At 38.2% G+C, this 21,741-nt stretch overlaps 2 protein-coding genes across 2 annotated transcripts; both read right to left on the bottom strand.

The window, feature by feature from the left end:
• Positions 1-552: 552 nt before the first annotated feature.
• Positions 553-5,793, bottom strand: oacyl (O-acyltransferase like). Its single transcript, XM_044096452.1, has 15 exons — positions 5,638-5,793; positions 4,860-4,993; positions 4,698-4,776; positions 4,465-4,600; positions 4,180-4,364; positions 3,904-4,116; positions 3,734-3,836; positions 3,553-3,654; positions 2,633-2,798; positions 2,476-2,555; positions 2,282-2,392; positions 2,062-2,185; positions 1,667-1,853; positions 1,286-1,428; positions 553-1,208 (listed from the first exon to the last, which is right to left on the bottom strand). The coding sequence occupies exons 1-15, from the start codon at positions 5,702-5,704 to the stop codon at positions 1,104-1,106; spliced, it is 1,935 nt and encodes a 644-aa protein (XP_043952387.1). The 5' UTR covers positions 5,705-5,793; the 3' UTR covers positions 553-1,103.
• A 3,221-nt stretch (positions 5,794-9,014) lies between these two features.
• Positions 9,015-21,741, bottom strand: znf532 (zinc finger protein 532). Its single transcript, XM_044096451.1, has 10 exons — positions 21,635-21,741; positions 19,921-19,981; positions 16,289-18,596; positions 15,671-15,852; positions 14,427-14,603; positions 13,089-13,251; positions 12,561-12,875; positions 12,364-12,476; positions 11,896-12,025; positions 9,015-11,462 (listed from the first exon to the last, which is right to left on the bottom strand). Exons 3-10 carry the CDS (start codon positions 18,563-18,565, stop codon positions 10,959-10,961), a joined length of 3,861 nt encoding a protein of 1,286 aa, XP_043952386.1. The 5' UTR covers positions 18,566-18,596; positions 19,921-19,981; positions 21,635-21,741; the 3' UTR covers positions 9,015-10,958.

Below are 21,741 nucleotides of genomic sequence, written 5' to 3'. Positions count from 1 at the left end.
AGTATCTTCAAGGATCTGAGAGAACTCTGACAAACAACTATTATTGTTATCATGATATGCTAACAGCTCAATTTACAGGCAGCGTGGACAACATTTCACAGTAACATGTCCTGGAAGACACCATCTGGTGTTGACAACCACAGCTAATCCACTTAATTTTTAACTCCTCTGGGATTTTTGGTTGGTGTTCACGTATTATTTGAGCTTCTGAGATGCTAATCGGTTGCTCTCAGCCTTATTGCCACGATTACACATTACAGCAGCTGTCCCAAAGTAAAAACAAACAAAACACTAAGAGCAGAGATGCTTTCAGCTGCACAGCAGCCAAAACCAGAGAGAATAAAAAAACTAAATCAACAAGAAAGAGGAGGAATAAAGTATTTTAGAAAAAGCAATAATACAGAGCTACTCCAACTTGATCACATCCGAAAAGGTATAGTTATAGAATAAAAAAAACAACAAAATGACAAAAATAAATGATGTAAAAAGTTCAAAACTACATTGAAAGAAAGGAAAAAAATCCACAAAACAGATTTGATGCAAAATATTTATTTATTTTACTTTGCTGAAAATCTTAAAAGGTTACTTTAGTTTTTTATTTTATTTACTCGGTATTGTGCAGATTATATTAATTACCCATATCTCCATATATGTTAGAAAAATAGACAGGCTTTCATGGGGTTTCCTACTTTTTTCTCTACGGCTTTAATTGCTTTCTTTTTCTAAAAGTGTCTGTACCATGACGACCAGCACATCTAACAATGCCTACAACATAAATGCAACTGAAGGATTTACAATGTATAACCTATGTTGAATGTTGAGGAACATTTAGTGAGAGAATGTTTGTTTAGCTTCTGTGTAAATATAAGGATGACCTCTTCTCTTAGACACTCTTCAAAATGTGGAAAACAAGAAAATGCAAAAACCAAAGAAACAAGGCCGACGTTTTTTGATCTCCATAAAGAAATTGAGCAACAGTAAGAAAACATCTACTAATCTCAACTTGTCTGTAATGATTTTGCTACGGCAGCAATTTGCCAACTCTTTACGAGGGATACCAATATATAAATGTGAATGTTGCTGTATTATACGAAGCAGATTCTCTAGATGCATTTGGGTTTCAGGAAGAGGTAGGGTTTCTCAACCAACATAGTGAGAGCACAGCCGACTGCCAGAGTTAGCACCAGATGGCCGAGGAACAGGTACATCTGCAGAGGACAGACACCCATTGGAGGAAGACAAGAATGTTGACTTGTTAAAAAAATTATGAAGATGAAATTCTCACAAAGTTGATGTTTGTGTAGTGGATCGGCGTCTCTTGCATGCCATTGTAGAGGATGATGAAGATGGGATGTATCAGATAGCAGGCAAAGCTAATGTTGGAAAGTGGAACCCAGAAACCAAAGGACAAAAACGTCTTGATAAAACCTGGAGAAACAAACACACACAAAAACTGAGACACCAGTTCTTCCCTTCCCTCTACTGGTATTACTGTATACTTCAAACTGCAGTATCTAAAGTTCAAAGAGAAACATAACCTAATACCAGGGGTGCAGTTTTTGGTAAAACTAATCAAAGAACAAAGAAGAAGAATGAAACGTACAAGCTTTTTTAAACAAAATTAAGTGTTCTGCCAAACTGAAGATGTAATTGGATTTATTCAAACCTCCACAGCCCTCCTCACAGGCCAGTATGATCCAACTCACAGCCAGGGCCCAGACTGGCCTGTGCAACCCCTGATACAGAGCATGAGCCACAGATGCATAAGGTGGGGTTTCTTTCAGGAAGTAGGCCAGTCCGATCAGCAAAACCATCAGAGAAAAACAGCAGAACCAACCAAGCGCTGCTTGCCACTGAATAAAAAATTAAGCACAAAAATGTAAAGACCCGTTTCAGTTAAGTTACCTCAACAGATGTACAACAAATTAAAATAATTCAAAATGAGTCAAATTTCCTCCCACCAGTAAACAATTGAACATGCAAAATACTTCATTCAGTTCTACTTTATTACAAAGTAAGGGTTCTCAAATTCTTCAAGAATGGAAAATCTAAGTAACTCACCCTTTCCTTTAATAGTTGATCTTTCTTTCTTGTCAAGTATATTCCTGTTAGGATCCCTATTAGAAACGGTCCATATCTTGTATAGGGTTTCACATAGTAATGCACAACATAATTATCTGATGTTCTGCAAAGACAAACTCTTCAACGTAAATATGTGGATGATAAAAGAAGAGGTAAATTTTCTATCATTTACTGAACCTCTTTAGGTTAGGAAGCTTACATCGTGGATGGCTGAAATACTGGAAGGTGCAGGCGTGCAGTTATAGCAGCACTGGCCACAGTGGTGCTCACCAATAGGCCTCCTACCACAACAGCAAACACACTCCTTTTACTGAAACAGAAGAGACAGAATGGAAAAGGTTATTACTCTAGTTTCTACGGTGTTTGAGATGATGTTAAAGGATGTGGACATACAGTCTATAAATATAGACCAGCAGGGGGGTTGTGGCGTAACATTGGAAGTCCAGAGACAAGTACCATGTCCAGGGAATACACTGAGGAGAGATTTGGAGAGAGGCAAAAATAAGCTGAAATTCCTCCTGAAGACTTCCGAAAAGCTGATGGAACTTACAATCTCATGGACTGGTAGGAGATTGCTAACCAGCAGTAAGTTAGCCCACCAGTATGCCTTGCAGTCCATCAACATTTCAACAAATGGGAACCAGTAGGGTCCCCACCGCACCAAAGAGATGATGCTGATGGTGAGACAGACTGTAAACAGATGCAAAGGCTGAATCCTGGAGTGGGAAGATGAAGAGAGAAATGTAATCTTTCAGTCCTCAGATTTACTGTACAAAAAACATTATTCTTCCTTTCACCCATTGAATTTGTTGACATTTTCTCACAACTCCAAATTTATTGGCATTTTATGTGATAGACCAACACAAATAACATGTTTTGATTTTACTTTACTGCAATTCCCCTAATTGAAATCCAGAACTACGAGTTCACCTGTGAAAAATGTTATCTAAATATATATCCAGCAGTTCTGTGGAAGAATTTTATGGTTCTCAGTTAAATTTAGTGAACAAACAGCATCGTGGAGACCAGGGAACAGAGCAGATAAGTCAGGGATGAAGCTAAGAAAACTTCAGTGTCAGGTCATAAATCAATCAGTATAATGAAAAACATACTTATAGACAACGGAAAAATCAAAGTCCAGATTGAAGTCCAATTGTGGTAAAATTCTGTGTAGACTCTCTCAACCAATATGACTGAGCTTGAGGTATTTTGCAAAGCAGTTTGGGCAAAACTTTCATTTACTAAAGGTGGTAAAGATCTGAAGTTCGCATTGTAAAGACAGTAAGCCACTCATCTTTCAGATGATTTTAATTGTAAAACAAACAACAAACCAGGTTCCATTTCCCTTCCATGACACAGTTATGTTGTTCTTTCTGTTGGTCTCAAATAAAATCCCAATGATGAAATATTGAACAATGCCTATGGCGTATGCATTATTTTGTAAAGCACTGTAAAGTCATGATATCATGCCTTTTGATCCTCTTGAAGAGATAGTTTGCAACCAGACTGAGACTTAAATTGTCTTCTGCCTTGTCGATGGAGCTCAGCAAAGACCTGGCACTGAGTAAACCCCTGAAAAGTAAAGTTATTAGAAGTTAGAAATCCCTTTATGCACCACGATAAGGTTAGCAATATTTCAATCTAGTCCCACCCCAGCAATAAGAAGGTATCAACAGCAAGAAAAATAGGCCCGCTGATGGTGAGCACATATAGTGGGCTGCTTTCAACTGCTTTCCTCCATGTTTTGTAGTTATCTACAACAGAGACACAAGAATGTGAATCCAGTATTTTGAAGACGTTACAGCCTGTTTTTGTTCTTACCTAGGTTGTTAATAACTGGGAACTGTGCAGAATGGCCACATATAATCCACAGCAAACTGAGGACACGAATACCGTTCAGAGAGGTATAGTTTTCACATCGGGAAGAGGAGGCGGTGCTGAGGACTCCCTTGCTTGTTGTCTGCAAGGAGAGTGCTTGAAAGCAGCTGGAAACACAGCTTCGAGAAAGACACTGTCCAACAGGACCGATTCTGCCTGTAAAAATAAACATCTCAGTACTTGTCTATTAGGAGGAGAAGAAATAAAAATTCTCCTTACCATTTTCCTCTAATGTGCCCCCATTCATTTCTTTGCTGGACAAGCCACTGGTTTTCAGGGTGCCATAAAAGTTTGAATGGGACAACTCTATTGTGGGATTGACCATGCTGCTCTGCTCTGATCTTCTTAAGGCTGTGAACAGGGTGGCCACAAGAGGAATGGCTAACATTACACAACACACACACCTGTGGAGGGAAAAATACCAAGTTTAACTCGACCATAGGCATCGAAGAACAAGCATGCAGAGTGATGGGAGTAATATCAGGGGATGACTAATATACTGACATGCAGGCAATGTCTGAAGCATCAAGAGCAACTGCGTCAGCCATACAGTGAGTCATGATTAGCTCCCGAGAAGACTGATTGGTCAGGATTGGAGGTAATGGACTAAGGAGGGACTTCTGGTTAAGCTGAAGTCTCTCTATTGGGAAAATAGGTACCATGTGAGGAAAATGTGAAAATAACCCTAAAGCAGAGAAAGACAAATATGCAGAAAATCTGTCTTGATAAACACTCACCACACTGCACCAGTTGCTTCACATCATCTTCCCCACATGAGTCAGGAACACAAATACCCACAAAATACTGTGTTGCTCCCTGGAATAGCAGGAAAAAACTATATTCGGTTTTTCTCTATAACTTACTATGCCTCTGTCATTAAGGTTTTTATTGGCATTCACCTGCTTCAGGAACACCTGGCAGTACTGTGTAGAGAAGCTGGGGCCGATGGCAGAGCGACACTGCTGCGGCGAACCAGGCTGGTTCACGTTACCGTCTTTAACACTGCTGCCCATCTTTCCAAAGGAGTCAAACACTTTTTAAAAAGGGAGAGAAACATTGTCCCTTACTTTTTCCATGGCAATGACAAACCCTTTTGGGTGAGACATTCATCTGCTTTGATATGTAAGTAGGTCAGCATTTAGCCCAAGAGGGTGTCATTCTTATTAAAAATGAATAAAAAAGATGAAAAAATCAATAAATTAGAACGTGTGCTCCAATGAGGCTCGTTTGCCAGATAAAAAGTGTATTTTTATGACAACAACCTTAAAGAAAACATATTTTTTGTTGAATCAACTTTTCAGTCTTAAAAGTAATATTTTGTAGCTTTGAGCAGAAAATCATGATTAACAGAAATAAAGGCTAAACAGTAGCCTAGAACACATAAAAAAAAAAAAAAAGAGTAGAAAGATTCATTTTATGTCTTTGGCAAACATTTTTCTTTTCAGTAATGTATTTATTTACACTCACTGCCATTTAAATATTAGGAAGAGTGAAATGTTTATCGTATTTGTCTTCTTTTTAAATAAACATGTATACTACGTTGGATTTGTAAGAATTAAATCCGAATATGTGCCAGATGATTTTCAAACAAACCCTGGGCTCTGTTGGTAAAACAACCTTTTCTTGGCCCAGTCTGCCAAACTACAAGGAAAATTTTCAAAAGTTGTCAACACTTACTGAGAGCAGCATATTCCTTTGGCTTGTCCTGGTTTAATTCCCAAAGGAATGTGTCGATATCCTTCATGCATCTTTGCAGTATGCTGTAGTTGAGTGAGTTTCCAAGTCCAACACTGTTGCTCACTAGCAGAAGAAACACAAGCCAACCAAGGGCCATTTCAGTGCCAACTCGACCTCTCCCGTCCATAAGGTGCTTAAATAACAGAAAGGGTCACCTCATCAAGCAGAGAGAAGCATGAAATTGATCTTCTTAAGGAGAAATGGAAAACAGCTTTGGAAACTGGTGCAAGGAGGATTTTCTGCACCAGGTGTGAACAGCATTTAGTTACTTGAAAAACAGAAAAATCAGAGCTTAACACGTCACTGCTCAGCATGACAGTAATTAATGTGGAATCACAATCTTGGTCTGATTCCTGAACAAGCACCAGGCAAATTTAATTTCATCAACCAACCACATTTGGATTTCAGTAGAGCACATTTTGAATTTGCTTTTAAACAAGCATCACGTTCACTGTGCAGGTGTTTTGCTTTGTTGTACTTGAGAGCATCACTAATACAAAGCAAACTTCGACATTGTTACAGCGATTGTTGTGTAGCAACTTTCTCTATGTAATATATTTCTAGTAGTATTTTTTTCTTACTTTTTACTTCCATATAAGTAATATTATAACATTACTCTTCATTGAGTATAATTTCTGGCTGTCCTACCCACCTGTAGTTACCTCACCTAAGAAAGAACAAACATGTTTAACCTAACATGGGGAGCGACTGTGGCTCTGTGGGTAGAGTAGTCATTTTGTGATTGGAAGATTGTCAGTTCAATTCCAATTTCCTCCTGCCCCATGTCAGTGTGCCCCTGGGCAAGGCACCTAACCCCAAATTGCCTACTGATCTGCATACCGGTGTATAAATGGGTGAATGTGACTTTGGTATAAAAAACTTTGAGTGTTAAAAATGATTGGAAAACCACTACATAAGTTCAGTAAATTTACCAAAACTCTATAAGACACAAACTTATAGCTTTTCTTAAAACTTGTTTTACCGCTATTTTCGATTTATTACTTCTGGATCATTTGAAAATACAATTAAGAGCTTAGATTATCACTGCCAGTACTTTGTCCTGCTCTATTACGTATCCATTACTTAAGTAATGTTTCACTGTTTCTTCAAAATCTGTTGGTTTGTCATGATGTTAATTTCTACTTTGTTCTTATTTTGTTCTCTCATTTTCAAAAAATGCCCATAATCTTCTATTTTTAGAATGCATAATTTTTCACAAGTTATATCAGATGTAATATTTACAGTTTCACAAGACTGGAGTAAAATACTTTTTTTACTCTTACTTGAATAATTAAGTAGTGCTATTCACCTTTAGTTCTGATTATTATTATTATTATTATTATTATTATTATTATTATTATTATTATTATTATTATTATTATTATTATTATTATTATTATTATTATTATTATTATTATTATTATTACATTATCCCCGACAGAACTTCAGAGACACTAGAAAGATGCCTGCATTTGTTTTACAAAAGTACCGGAATGACAGTAAATATGCTACACCCATGACAATATCTGTGGAAACTGTCCACTAGAGGGAGACGTTGTCCCACCAAGCAACCGAAAGAGAGCAAGAGCTTTATCTGGAAACAGTGCGACAGAGGCAGGAAGAAACGTTATAACACAAACCTTCATTGGTCAGCGTAAAGCTGGACATTATTAACATGCAAAGCTTAACTGAATTTAATTAATTACAAATACCAAAAGAGAAATTATGTGTAGTGTTGTATGAAAAAAGTCAGTCAAGAATAAAATGCATTCAAAATGTGTTGACCAATAAAAATTTGAAAGTAACAGTGGCGTAAAGGATCAATGGCATAGGGGAAAAAAAAAACCTTTCATTGCACTTTAAATGTGTACAGTGGCATCAATACTTTTCAGCACCCTCAGGAAAAATGTTCAAAAATTCTGCCTATATGCATTCCTTTTGTCTTAATATCACACTCCACAATTTAAAAAAATCAGAACAAGTATGACCACGTCTCGAGAGGGGAAATCACAGTGGCCAAACGTGCAGCAAATGGCAAAACGCACTATAAACAGGTGCCATCAGTATCAATAAGACATTTACTAATGCCTTGCTGTAAATTGTAAATAACAGAATTTTTTTGTGCCATAGCATTGTGAACTTTAATGAACAAGTGATAGTGCTCTTCACCAGATTTTAGGGCATTCTACCCAATAAGTACACTGCAAGGGCAGACAACCAGAAAGATAACTGAAATTTTGGAAATGACTGAAAATCACTGAAAGTACCTGCCATTCTGCTCCTGTCTTAATCATATCCAGTTTCACAGGAAAGTTTGGTATGATATTTAACTCACTCTGTTATTTTCTGGTAGTAAAACATGAAAAAATAATGTGTTTCTGTAGAAAACAATGGACATTACGTTATTTACAAATTGCAAAGAGGCATGTTGAAGGTAAAATCAGCACTTGCATAACAAAGAGATGTTTCTTTGGCAAAAGAAATCATGTGAATTAATAATAGGGCTTTTTTGTAAGCCTGACGTCATAATAGTGCAATAAGCCATTTTACGAGCTTGCTTGTTTTTAGACTTTATAAACATCTTCACTGTATAGTGGTGTGGAAGGCTTTGTTGGTTTTAATGCAAATAATGACAAGTGGATTCCTAATATTTTTTCAGGGAACAGCTGATGTTTAATATGCATTTAGGATTGGGTCACTTCTGGCATTTTTCTCTGTTCATTGACATGAATAATAATTTTGCACACAAGCATCAGAACTTTCAAAAACTGGCAGAAGCAGCAGTAAGACACATGATTATTACACAATTCACAGACTGCTTCTCACATGCAGCTTTACAGTGCAAAATATTAAGATTCTTATCAGACTGTGGATGGAGTTGTGTGTCAAAAGCCGAGAAGCCACTTAAAGATTTCATTTTATTATTTTTAAAAAGAGACTAGTTTTTATTTGAAGCAAATTTTCATGGTTACTTTTGAACGGCCAGTATGTTGCTTGAAGTAAATGGCTATTACAGTGTAATTAACTTGGTGAACCAGAGTCATAACAAACATAACGAAGAGTTGAGTGGAGGCTATTTTATCATCTTATTTATGAAACATGGTCTGATCTAAACATGGTGTTAAGAGTGTACATTCTTCATTTCAGAAAAAGAACATCATGCCTAGAAATTCAGTGGTGCTGTAGTGGTCTGGGTCAGCTATGTTGCTTCAAAAGAAGAAGCACACATTAGCTGCAACTCAAAGTGGCTCATTAAGTTATTATTTTCTTTTTATCCAATAATAAAATGTTGGATAAAATATGAAACGTCTGTGATAAAAAAAAAAAAAAAACAACAAAAAAATAAAACAGGAAAAACTGAAGAACTTAAAAGAGGCGAACATTTTTTTCCACAGCGTTGTAACTGTCTCAGGCAAAAGTAACACAGCCTTAACAGGATTGTGAAATTATTTGGGAGTTTCTAAAGCGTGGTCTCAAATCGTCCTGTTATGAATGTGTAGCTTGAGACCAATTTGAAACTGTGTTGCTCATTTTTCAAACTTAGTCAGCCCTGACTGCTGTCGACTACTGATAACACTCGTTCACAAAACACTTGACTGGTGATTTAGACGCCATGTCAACCCACGGCTGGCCAACCCTGGCTGCTCCTCTTCTTAGCCTTGAAGTGAGACAATGACAGACCTTTACTTGTGTAAAGGTTAGCCTGTTCTGCAGTCTATTAGACCAGCCAGTGCCGTTTGATGCTTATCAATTTGAGTCAATTTCACACGTTAAACTGGTTAAGTTAGAGTGAGTTATAGCCAAACAGAAACCTGAAAGCTGTGGAACTTGGCATTTATACTTTAGATGTACCAGTGGCCAGATGCCTGAAAGTTTTTTTTCCGTTTTTTTTTTTTTTTTTAAGTAAATCTTATGTCTCCAATATGCTTTACGAGAATGGGAGACGTCTGAAACATCAGTTATGTCTGATGATTATTATTGATCCTGTCAGGTTAACTATTAACCTAGATTCATTTATATAAGCTGATGATTATGTATTGATAAGCTATTACAACCAGAGGCATTTTAAATACAGGCTCGACTTTGTGACTTGTTCCATGAAAGAGGCTGCTGACAAATAAAGAACCTCATTGTTGCTGTGAAAAAGTAATTAAACACTATTGAGATAATGTTTTATTAACTAGCTATGTGCTATGAATATTTCAGCTTCACCGACAAGGATACATTCATTTTCAGCAAGATTCAAGGCAGCGCTCATTCATCATAATTCCAACATCAACCTACAATTTTAAATATAGAAAAGTTATTCTAAAGAAAAAAAATATCTAAGAATCAGTTAAACATTATTATGGATATGTCAGTCTTATTTCCACTGTGCTCTAAAGACAAACTGACACTAACTATCTGGAAAGACTGAAAGTCAAGTGCTTAATATTTTGTGTATTAAGTATTTTGGAAAAAATATATTTACCTCAGAGAGCTGCCATGACGAGAACAAATTTTAGAAATTGTTCTTGAATTTGGCTGAGGATTATTAGACAAAAACATATTATTTGAGATACTGAATAATTTTTATTTGACCGTTACTTTATTCTTTTAAATAATTCATTTTGAAATCTTTGTTAATTTTTCTATTCATCAGACTTTTTTTGATATTTGTTGGATGCAGTTTGTTTTTAATAGGTCAGAAATCTTCCGAAAGCTCAAAATGCCTCTGGATTAAATTGTTTTGGCATCTAGCATTTTTAGACAAACTATCGATGCACAGCTGCATTTTCTTGTCATGGCAATAAGGGAAAGAAATAGTTAATTTGTGAAAATTGCAGTTTCAGAGTATAGTCTGAAATTTAGGTCCTCAACAAAGGAAATGCCTGTACCTGTAGTTTAATTTTTTTTTTTCTGCCAGACTTTTGTTGAATATCAGAAGCACTAAAATCTAGACTGCTAATCAAATGCAGATTATAATAGTGGTTTTATACATTGTCTTGTTGTAGTGAAAAGAATACTTTGGAAATAATCAGGTCATCTTAAAAAATTTACTCAAAGTCTATTAAAAATTCTCTATCTGTAGAAAAAAGGTTCCTGATATTTTTGCTGAAAGACACAAAAGGAGACTTTGATGTGTATTAAATTTTCTTGTGTGTGTATTCTACTGTTTACATAAAGTTGTACACTACATCATGTATTTACAGGACAACCACATCTATAGGAGGTACCACAGGTTTAAGAAACTTATGAAATGGATATAATTCATCTTTCTCTCACTTTTGAGCAGCGCTAAGGGTCTTTGACCTTATGAACGCCATCCCATGTGTCCTCATGTGAGTTTTCAACTGTCCTTCAGTCTCAAACGTATTCCCACACACCTTACATTTGGTATTCGGCGTCCCGTCATTGTTCTCATCTACAACATCCAATTGGTTTTCCCGTTGACTCTCTTCATCTTCCCGGTCCCTCCCATTATATCTACCGAGACTCTTCAGCTCCTTTAGCCGATGGACGATGAAGAGGTGTCGAGCCAGCGAGCGGGGGGAGGTGTAGCAGAGTCCACACTCCTGACATTGGTGGGATGAGCCATCAGACTTGTGCTGGGGGATGTGCTTGTGGAAAGCAGCAATATCCTCAGTGGTGAAGCCACAGACGGCGCATTTGTGATTTTTGAGAATGTTCACTTTTAGTCTCTTCAATGGTTGTGAGTCGGAACCCCTGGAGTTGAAGCCTGGAGACCCCTCATCTTCATCTGGATTTCTTTTGGGGCTTCGGTTCTGAAAAGAAAGCAAATGATGAGCTTTCTCATCAATCGCTTTGCCATGAAGTTCAAAACTCACCAGCATAAATCTAACAAAGAGTTCAGTACTTTAGGAAGTGCAACAAAACAGCAGATTAGCCAACACTAGGTCCAACGTTTCAGCTCAAAAACTGTGATGACAGAAAATGAATGATTCCAAATCAGAAAAATAATAGAAAAAATGGGAAAAACACAACAAAATATTTATAAAACTAAAATATGAACCAAATAAAATTGTTTTTTTATTTATTTATAAGTATCAAACATAAAAATAATAAAGCAAAAACACTTAATATAAAGAGGTAACAAGGCACAGAAAGACTTTATGTAACTGTTGCTAACAAAATAGCAATAAATGCAAAGACAGAAGTTTTGGCAGACAATAAGTTGATAAATTCATGGAGCTGTACCGTTTGCTTGTCAGGTGATGTCTCAACATTTTCAGTCCGTCCTGCTGGGTGTTTACCTCCGTGAATCATCTGAATGTGCTGGTCCAGCAGCACTCTTTTTGTGAAGGGCTGACTTAGAGCAGGGCAGTATCTGAAAATTAATATCAATAATAGGACAAATAGAATAATTTTTGTTGCTGGACTACGCACATTTTGTAGTAATTTTCATTTCTTAAATTAAACTGTGTTAATTGGATGAACCATCCAGTTGATTTAAATGTTCTTTCATATTTCAACTTTTTTTCTTAAATGGATTGATAGAAAAATCTTTAATGTTGTGCTCAAACTCAAATTTTACTTTCATAGCTGACCTGAATGGTTGTGTGTGGAAATTGTAGCTCAGTACTATTAAGGACGCATTTATGGATTTGTGTTAACACAGAATTACAGATAATTATCAATCACTCTAAGTAGGGTGGTGGTACTCACGGGCAGGTGTAGACCTTTCGTAGTCCTTTGTGTTTTAGACGGTTGTGTCGGCAAAGACTGTGGGAGGAGCTGAAAGACTTATCACACTGCTGACATGGGTGCTTCTTCAGTATCTGCAGTTTGAAAGTTATATTTGAAGTGTCACAAACAAAGCAAAAGAAACTGTCTTTTTTATAACAACACTGCAGAAGATTCACCTTGCCGTGTTCACGCCTCATGTGTGTGACAAACAGCTCCCTGGACCTGAGGGGGGCGTTGCATTCTCCACATGTGTATCCTGAGCTGACAGGGCTCTTCAGGTCTGCTGCACAGTTGCTATTGGTTGTCTTCAGTGGCGATGACGAAGGCTTCTTTTCACCCTTGTCTTGACAAAAGACATTTTCTCCGTCTTTGTTGTTATTTTTAGGGATGTTGCTGTTGGCGCTGTTGGAATTGGTGGGCTTCGCGCTAAGTGGAAGGTTGATCCCCAGGTTTGGTGGAGCCTCTATGGTCTTCAGGGTTCCATGGATGGCCTGAGAAGATCCACAACAGCACCTTTTAACATGTTAATATTCATAATGTGCCATGAACCACTTCATTAAATTAATATGAATGGAGTGATTGGCATTAGGTGCTACAAGAGGAGGTTTAATTTGCCTTGGTTTGAAGTTATAAATAGGATAATTGTAAGGCCAAATCCTGATTAAAAAAAAAACAAACAAGAAAAAAGAAAAACGTTTGATTACCTTAATGTGGTCCAGCATCAGCTGCTTCTGTGCATAGTGCATGGAACAGTCAGGACATTTAAAGACGGAAACTTTAAAATTGGAAATGTGCTGCTCAAAATGTGAGCTGAGCAAGGACTGGAGAGTGAACACTGTGTCACACATGGAGCATTTATATATTACTCTGGAAGACAGAAAATGTCATAATTATTAGGAAACTTCAGACATAGCAAAATGTAACAGACTCAAAGCATCCTCGACAATCCGAGCTACAGTTGTATTTACGAAAGCCAGTACTAAAACCGTTAGGATTTGTTCAAGAAATAAGTAAATTTGTGCTTGTTAATTAAATTCCATAGTACCTTTCAAAATACCCTGTAAAATTGTGAGTAAAAATAAAGTGATCAATTGAAACAGTTGCATAATGTGAGAAGTTTGCTAAACACCATGTGAATTTATATATTAGCCATGTGCTCTTGTGTATAGCTAGCACTGTGTGGTTTGGTTAAGCCACAAAACATGACAGGACTAGAATGCAACAAACAATCTGGCCTGAAGAGAAGATCGTCAGGGCTGACATTTAGGACTTGTAAAAGTCTAAGGTCAGGAAAAGGGAAGCTAACATCTCTATAAACCCCACACTTAGACATTTACCTTCAGGTTGGTGCTGCAGAGTGCTAATTGCAAAAACAAATCGGTAAAAAGTCTCATCATTTTGATGAACAGTGTCCAGATATATACTATGCACATTTACACTTTGACCTTGCCTTAATATAAAAAAAACTGTATGTTTTCATATGTTCTTGAACAATTTCTTTTCCACCAAATTTTACGTTATCTGTTTTTCTAATTTCTGTCCACTGAGAGCAAAACGGGACCAAAGTCAAATTCCTTGTTGGTGTGTACAAATTTCACCGATAATGTAATTTCTGAAGCTGTGTGAGATTATGCTACTGCAATAAAATCTTAATGTATCTGAAGTTTTTACCACTTCCCATCAGTATGTAAACAGCTGTGGTTAGGTGTTAGGTGGTTAAAGGTTTCCATGTGGAAAAAACAAACACAATTTAAGCCGCCGTAATGAAAAGCAGCAAATCCTTCTGCTGAGAAGGAAGCCAAAGATGGTTATCTAGACAGAAAGGATTTGGACATGGGGTTTATGTTACATTAGCGCTGACTTGTGTAATTAAAAAAGAGGTTGGGTATCCACAAATGTGTAGGCCTAGTTTCAAAAGACAAAACAAGTAAGAAACAAATGATAGTACAGCAGACAAAATTAAATTAACTGTTAAAGTGTTGAACTCTATAAAATAGAATTTTTTTAAATTCTAAACATATTGTAAACAAAAAGGAACCTACTTGGGCTCGCCTGCCTTGGCCCCTGGATGCTGTGTGTATGCATGGGAGTGAGTTCCTGGTGCAGATTTGAAAGCCATGGGGCAGAGTGGACATTTGTAGAAGACCTCACAGTGCATGTTCTGGATGTGAGACTTGAGAGTCGTAACATCAACAAAGATCATGCTACAGTGAACACAGCTGGAAAACAACACAGAAAAAAACACAAAGGGAAGTTGAATAAAGTATGAATAAAATAAACTCAAGCCATACTTTTAGATAGAACTTGTTTAAAGTCTTTTTCCTAATTTTTCCATTACTCTTCCAAACAAAAGGTTTGGAAGAGTAATGGAACAATAATCTGAAGTATATAAGACATCCTCCCTTGATTTCCTAAAAAGCTAAATTGGCCTCTTCAAAGTCCAAACCTAAATCTGATTTCAAAACGTGACATGACCTTAAGCAGGTCCTTTTGGTTCAGAAATCCTACAGTGTGTCTGAATAAAAAAATTTGCAAAAATTTGTGAGGAAAATTTGGATAAATTTGCATTCCACAATTATGAAAAAGTCCCATATTTATTGCAAATCCTTGATGACAGTTGTTGGTTCCCCTATTAAATTAAATCATTTGTTACTTCTGTTCTTAAATACAAAAATAGCAATACCAAAACTAGTAACCTATCAAGCTCACACTAAATTAGATGTATGCATGCGTGTACATTGTTGTAATTTTTTTTATCTGTGTTGGTCCTATGATGGACTGGCAGCCTCTACCTCTCACCAATGACTTCTTTGATATTCTCCAGTTCTTCTTCAATTGAGGCTTTATGCTAATGAGGGAGTGAGTGTTTTTTGTCCCCTTTAGGGACAAAAATGTCAAGAATTGATTGAAAACAGGTTTTTAACTGGTCTATTATTGGTTGAAAACAAAAAAAAACAAAAAAAATTTAATAGCCTGTATCTTGGATGACTTAACCACAAGGACTGTGGCTGTCACCTTTTGTCCCTGTCATTTTGTCCTGAATGATGTGTCATGAAGCGATATTAGGTGTCAAGCTGAAGCCAAATTGCCAAGAAACCAAGCTAAATAACTGCAATTAAAATGACAATTAAAATGGTCTTTGGACATTGAAGTAAGAAAAAGACCACTTAGAGTGAAACATTGGTTCTCTTCAACAATGAAATGTACGCAACCACTGGAAATGATATCTCAGCAAAAGAGAAACTAGAAGTATGAATAATTTTGGTTTTAATTAAGATATACTCACCGATAGCCGATTCTGCGAGTGTAATGCAGGCAGTTCTTGGTGACGTGGGACTGAAAGTGAACAGAGCGACAACTGGCACCACACTCCGGACAAATATAAGGGGACTTGTGCTGATGGATTCGTTGGTGTGACAGAAAGCTGCATTGATTTGAAAGAAGCATCTGGCAAACTGTGCATGTTTTCTATGAAAAAAGGAAATAAATGTTGATCTATTTTTATGAACAAGCTAGAACAATTATACAAAAAGGCAGAAATATTACAGAGAGACAGAGTGATCAATATTAACACTACAGGCCAGGATAGACAAAAAAGAAGACTTCCATCCATCCATCCATCCATCCATCCAAAAAAATGACCATACACACACTCACTCTGAAACCAATTTAGAAATATCAATTGAACTAACACACATATTTTTAAACTGTGGAAGGAAGTTGGAGTACCCTGCTAGAACCTAGACATGCACAGGGAGAACAGGTAAACTCCATGCAGAGCTTACCTGTTCTCCCTGGGACTCAGACAATGGACTTTCTTGGGACCAGGCAACCATACAAAGAACTATACACCTGTGCAGCCCTTGTCAAGCCTTAGCCTTTTTTTGAATAACATGGTACCTACCTGACTGTTGGATTCTGGTGCTTGTTGATAGTGCATGGCCAGTGAACTGTCATCCTGGAATATTTCATTGCACTCCAAGCATTTCAAGTTGTGCCGACCAAGCTTTGATGCATCATCCTCCAAAGGCATGGCTGCCATAAGGGGAGCGCTGGAAGGAGCTGATATCACTGTAGTCTGGTTACCACCAGCAGTCTTAGCTTGGGTTTGACTTGCAGGTGCCTGTGCTTGAGATGTGGGGGTGTTGATACAAGGGGTCACTGGCAAATTTGATGAACTAATCATCTGATCTGCAGGAATGGGTTTGAGGATTAGATGTGAGCACTGCATGACCATCCCTTTGTCCTTGTGACCTCTTGCATGAGATAAAAGGCTACATTTGTTGTAGAAAACCAAACCTTTGGCACAGTGGTTGCAGGTGACCTCGATTCGCACACTGCGGCGTTCATAGTGGTGTGTCAGGCTCTTTTCAAGAGCAAACGAGTCTCCACACTCCAGGCACTTGTAGCCCCGGGAGGGTAATGAAATGCAGGCGGAGGTTGGTGGAGAGAGGTTTGGGACATACACAGGAAGAGGGTTCAGGCTACTTAGGACTTTATTGAAAGCATCTACTACAGAGCCTGGAGAGCTTGTGAACACCTGAACCCGAGAGACTTTTTTAGAAGCTTGGCCAGTGACACCAGTCTGTTTACTTGGTTGTGGTCGTTGCTTTTTGGATGGTTTCGAGGAGCATAAGACCTGCTGAAGATCACAGGCAACAGATGACACTGTCTGAGGAAGAATACTGAGGTTACTAAGATGCACTGTCTTTGGCACAAGCTTAGCATTGGCCAAACTGGAGGCAGGAACCATGACTGTTTGTTGCTGGATAGCATTTGCGGCTTTCAGGATAGCACTGCTGGCACTTTGCACAGATGCGGCAGGGATAACTGTTGCTTTGACTGTAGTGTTGTTGGCCAGCTTAAGGTTAATAACTTGTGAACCAGCTGTTTTGACTGCAGATACTGGCAGGAAAGCTGTTGCCACAGGCTTAATAGTCATTTGTTTTGTGATTTCAATTGATGGACACCTGCTGGTTGCTACCACAGTCGATGGCAAAGAGGGCCTTGTTGATGATGTAAAAAGTGTGCTGGTAGTTGTCATGAGACATGGACTATTGTCTTCTTTCTTCAAGCTTTCAGTTTCAAATTCCGGAAGGACTCTACTGACAGTACGCTTGATCTGTCCAGAAGAGGTCTTAATTGTTTTAATTCTAACCTTTGGAATGACTGGAGTGGTGTCTGTGTTAGAAGCAGGGGAACCTTTGCTGCTGCATTCACTGATGACACCAGAGGGGCTTTCTGGTTCCCTGGTAAGAAGGTTCTTTGTCAAATCAATGTCTGACTCTTGCTCCTGTAGTCTGTCTATTGCTCTGAGATTTTCCTTAGATGGTTTAGTCTCTTTCTGTGCTGGTATAGAGTCCAACACATCAAATTCAGATGTGTTCCCGCTTAGTGATGCAATAGCTGCTATACAAGAATACAGTTTTGTAGGGGACTGGTCTTTGACTTGTGGGATACTTAGCACATCAACTAGCTCAGGTGACTTTATAGCATCCATGGAAGCTTGATTCTGAGATTTGAAAAAATTGTCTTCCAGGGTTTTTTCTGGTAAAGGTAATCGAGATGGACTGTAAGAACATCTCCTTTGACTCTGATTCTTGTTTTGACCTGAATCAGAGTCAATCCTTGAAATCTGGTCTTCTGTTTTAGCAATGGAAGTAAAGAAGACTTGGCTTTTCTGTACGCCAGTTGTGTCAACTAACTCAATTTTGTCATCATCATCAAACTCTTCAGCACTAGATATTGGACTGAACTGAGTGAAAGTATGAGATTGAGGATTGAATCGATATCCATCATCTCTAGGAACTTTCAATCCTTCCTTAGTGTGTTGAGCAGCTGGTGGTGCTGTTGATAAGCAGCCATTAGGTAGTCCATTCCCGACAGCACTTGCTTGGGAATGTGAGTTAAAATATTTGTCTTTTTCAAATTTGGTTCCAACATATTCACTTGTGTCTGTGCTGCGAATGTTTTTTACAATTACACTAACACCTGCATCATGTTCGCTGCAGGAGTTGTGAGACTCATCTTCACAGTCAGTCCCCCGATTGCTCTGTTGCTTGAGTTGTCCATCTTGCTCATCTTGGTGACCAGATTCAATGGCAGCTTTAGGATCCACCATGTCAGGGATGTTAAAGGCCGCCAGTAGGTCATCAAAGTCAGGCGTCTTCATATCTCCCATGTTCCTTCCCTCGTTCTGATGATTAGGTCACCTGAAATACACAAATGAATTGAGAACAGTTTAATTAAGCTTGAATTGCCCACTCCAAGACAGATGCTTTGATCACAACGTTTTTGGAATATGTTTTTGAACTAAAAATATTCTCTCAGTATTTGATAAAGTTTGTATGTCTAAGATACTACTACAACTGTAATTAAGAACACTGACCAAATATTAAGCCAGAATAATGCCAAACACTTGTGTAAGGTTAAAGATACTTCCTGATGTAAGGTCAAGAAACATTTAGACTAAAATTGGAAGGGGTGTAGGTGCAATATATTTGATACAGTATGTATAATTTTGACTAGGTGTTAATCAGAGAAAGTTCTAACTTTTGCATCAAGTTCTTGTTTTATAAATTTATTGTAATCGCATGTTGTATAGTCATTCCACTTCATGTGTGATAAATAATTGAAGATCCAAATTAGTATGGCATTCATGGAGGTGAATTTTCTTTGTAAATAAGTGAACAAAACTGTATGGAAAGCAGATTATGGAATTTCAGATGCTGAACTTCTTGTGTTCTGAATGTCAGATTTATTTGTTTAATTATTTACATGATCCATGCTAATTTGTCTTCAGTCACACAGTCCTATATTCAAGCCTTTGGCACTGTAGTGTCATGGAAAGTTGTGTTTGCTTGTATTATGATTGTGTGGTTCATGTTTAAATTCTGCAAGCAAACCCCTCCTCCCCCCTCCCAGAAAAAACCCCCCCAAAAAACAAGTGATTAAATCTTAATAATTTCTTGATTTTGATCTGTGCAAACAAGGTTAATAAACATGGGTGCTTGAGTTACATACATGGAGCTGATCTTCTATGTAATACAAAACCAGAGCAGTACTTTGTACCAAATCTATTTGCACTCATGGACCCATGACAAAAAGCAATCTTATTTTGCCTGAATCCATATTTTATAACTTCACTTCAAAGAGAAGGAATCGTGGAGATAATATGACAGAAATAGTGAAGAGAATAAAAATGGCAATGAAGGGAGAGAGAAGGCAGTAAATCCTGTGAGAAGAAAAAAAATGGCTGCTGAGCTGTGTGAAGCTGCAGCAGGGAGAGGGAGAAAGGCCTGGTTGAAAAACAGCGAGTTTCAGCCATGACAGCCACAGCAGCCTGACGTAGGAAGCGTTGATGAAGAAAAATGACAAAAACACAACACAGAATGGCTTTCTATACCAGCAGTTTAATGCACATGCACTTTTTTTCCTCCAGTAAGAATCAACATTTTATAAAAGACAGCTGCTGTTTCAGTAAAGTGTATGTAAAATAATGGTGGAGACATGCAAGGTTAATCAGCAAGTCCTCACCCTCTTGTCTTCGTTCAGTCCAGCCACTTAGCCAAACCTTCTTTCTTTGCTGCCTTCCATCCTGCAACAAACAGAGTCACAACACAGCTAACCCACAGGAGGCATCCACCCCACCCTGTCTGGGAAAAAAAAATCTTCCCAAACAGGCAAAGGCCCAGAATACAAGGTCAGGTTACATCCAGGCATCTGGTGAGTGCTGGTGGTCCTGATATGGATCGTCTTCGGTCATTCTCTGCACCACAAGCAGCACTAAGACATATAAACAGACACATAGATCATGCTCCTGTGTTGAGTGTGTGTATGTGAATGTGTGAGGCAGGGCTCCCAGCAGCAGATTCACAGACTCATAGCCAGCCCCGTCCCCCTGCCCTCGTCCCTTCCCAAATCTCCTTTCTCCCCTCGTGAACCGTCCAGCTCTGCACTCCAACACTCAGCAGGCAAAGAGCAGGCAGGGGAGCCCTGCTAGCTACCAGCGGCTGAGCTGTGAGGGGCTGCCATGGAGCAGTCTGGGCTATCTCTATCCCCGTGTAGCATAGAGACGGCATTGTTCCCATCAGCCCTCAGTCTGCCTCTAACCGGTTTCAGCTGGTTCTGGTCACTCGACATAAAGCTTTGGGTTGCTGCAGCACGGCCTCAAAAATGCACAGGAAGAGGCTGTGCCCACCTCCCAGGAAGCACTGCAACATTTTCTTTCTTTATAGACACGTTTTGTCATAAAGATTGTTTGAAGCTAGAAACATAACGAGAGAGGTGACTCATTTTCAGAGCCATAAACATCCAAAGAAGCCAGAGGGAAAAAAATAAAAATAAGCAGTCAATTTGTACCTCCAACTTTTTAGCCATGTACTTTCCAATTTGTCCCTTCCTACTTTCATTTTGTAACTGTAAAGGCCATACATACTTACATTTATAAAGCACTGGGTGAAAAATTTAGAAATTCAGCTGTTTAGATACATGGTTATGAAATTATAATGTGGATATGACATTGGGACAATTGGATAAGTTAAGATAGTACTACCTCTAATCAAATCAAAATAAGTGTGAGTGACCTTCTGACGAGGAATTTAAATCTACGGAACATCTTCTTACATGGATAGATTTCAGAAAAGCAATTAAACTGGTTGTCATTGTGGGTGGAAGACATTCCCCAGCCAGATAAAAATTGATATATGGTTGATGACGCCTAACTGAGCCAAAACATTAGGCTCAAGTGGGTCTATGACCAACCTACTGCTGGTAACCGAGTCATGTACAGTAACTAAAGTGGGCTACGGGTAGATTGTGGAACATTAATTTAAATCAGTTGTCTGTGTGGGTACACAGTATCACAATGTTGGATAGTCGATGGATTGTTAGTTCAAAACATCCAGCTAACTTTCACACCCAAACTTTTCAGGAACAAAACAACCAAAACTACGAATGTATGAAATGGCAAAGGGCTAAAAGATCAGACCAGGCCAGAATAAATTCAGATCATTTAATTTACCAGGATTTAATGTGAAAATGTATTTAATATCATGAAACAACTCCTTTGTTTGACTTATCATGATGGTAGCTAAAGCTCAATCTGGTCAGTTTCTTACAGTAAGCTCTCTTTCATGCATCTCCCTTACCAGATTCCCTCCTTCTGCCCCCCAACCAACTTACACCCCCACAAAGACACAGATGAACGTGAACATGCACTCCCATGCATATATAGGTAAACGAAGCATACCCTTGTCAGATTTATTTTCCACTCTGAGAAATATCAGGGAGAAAAAAATCTTCCTGTAGAGGCCTCAGCACTTGCTTTTAACAGCCCACTGTTCCAGCCTCTTTCCT

Source organism: Gambusia affinis, linkage group LG17 (genome assembly GCF_019740435.1).
Source record: "Gambusia affinis linkage group LG17, SWU_Gaff_1.0, whole genome shotgun sequence".
Taxonomy (NCBI): domain Eukaryota; kingdom Metazoa; phylum Chordata; class Actinopteri; order Cyprinodontiformes; family Poeciliidae; genus Gambusia; species Gambusia affinis.
Note: the sequence above shows the minus strand (reverse complement) of the source record. Positions and strands in the feature narration are given on the sequence as shown.

What these genes read in the sequence shown, in the direction of transcription:
- oacyl (XM_044096452.1), bottom strand. Translation starts at nt 5,704, where the DNA reads ATGAAGGATATCGACACATTCCTTTGGGAATTAAACCAGGACAAGCCA. An exon ending in GAAGCAACTGGTGCAGTGTG is followed by an intron (nt 4,601 to 4,697) that starts GTGAGTGTTTAT and finishes TTTTCCCAATAG; the next exon opens with AGAGACTTCAGCTTAACCAG. An exon ending in CTCTTCAAGAGGATCAAAAG is followed by an intron (nt 2,799 to 3,552) that starts GCATGATATCAT and finishes TTCCCACTCCAG; the next exon opens with GATTCAGCCTTTGCATCTGT.
- znf532 (XM_044096451.1), bottom strand. Translation starts at nt 18,565, where the DNA reads ATGGGAGATATGAAGACGCCTGACTTTGATGACCTACTGGCGGCCTTT. An exon ending in GCCAAGGCAGGCGAGCCCAA is followed by an intron (nt 13,252 to 14,426) that starts GTAGGTTCCTTT and finishes TCTGTCTTCCAG; the next exon opens with AGTAATATATAAATGCTCCA. An exon ending in TGAGGCGTGAACACGGCAAG is followed by an intron (nt 12,477 to 12,560) that starts GTGAATCTTCTG and finishes TTCAAACTGCAG; the next exon opens with ATACTGAAGAAGCACCCATG.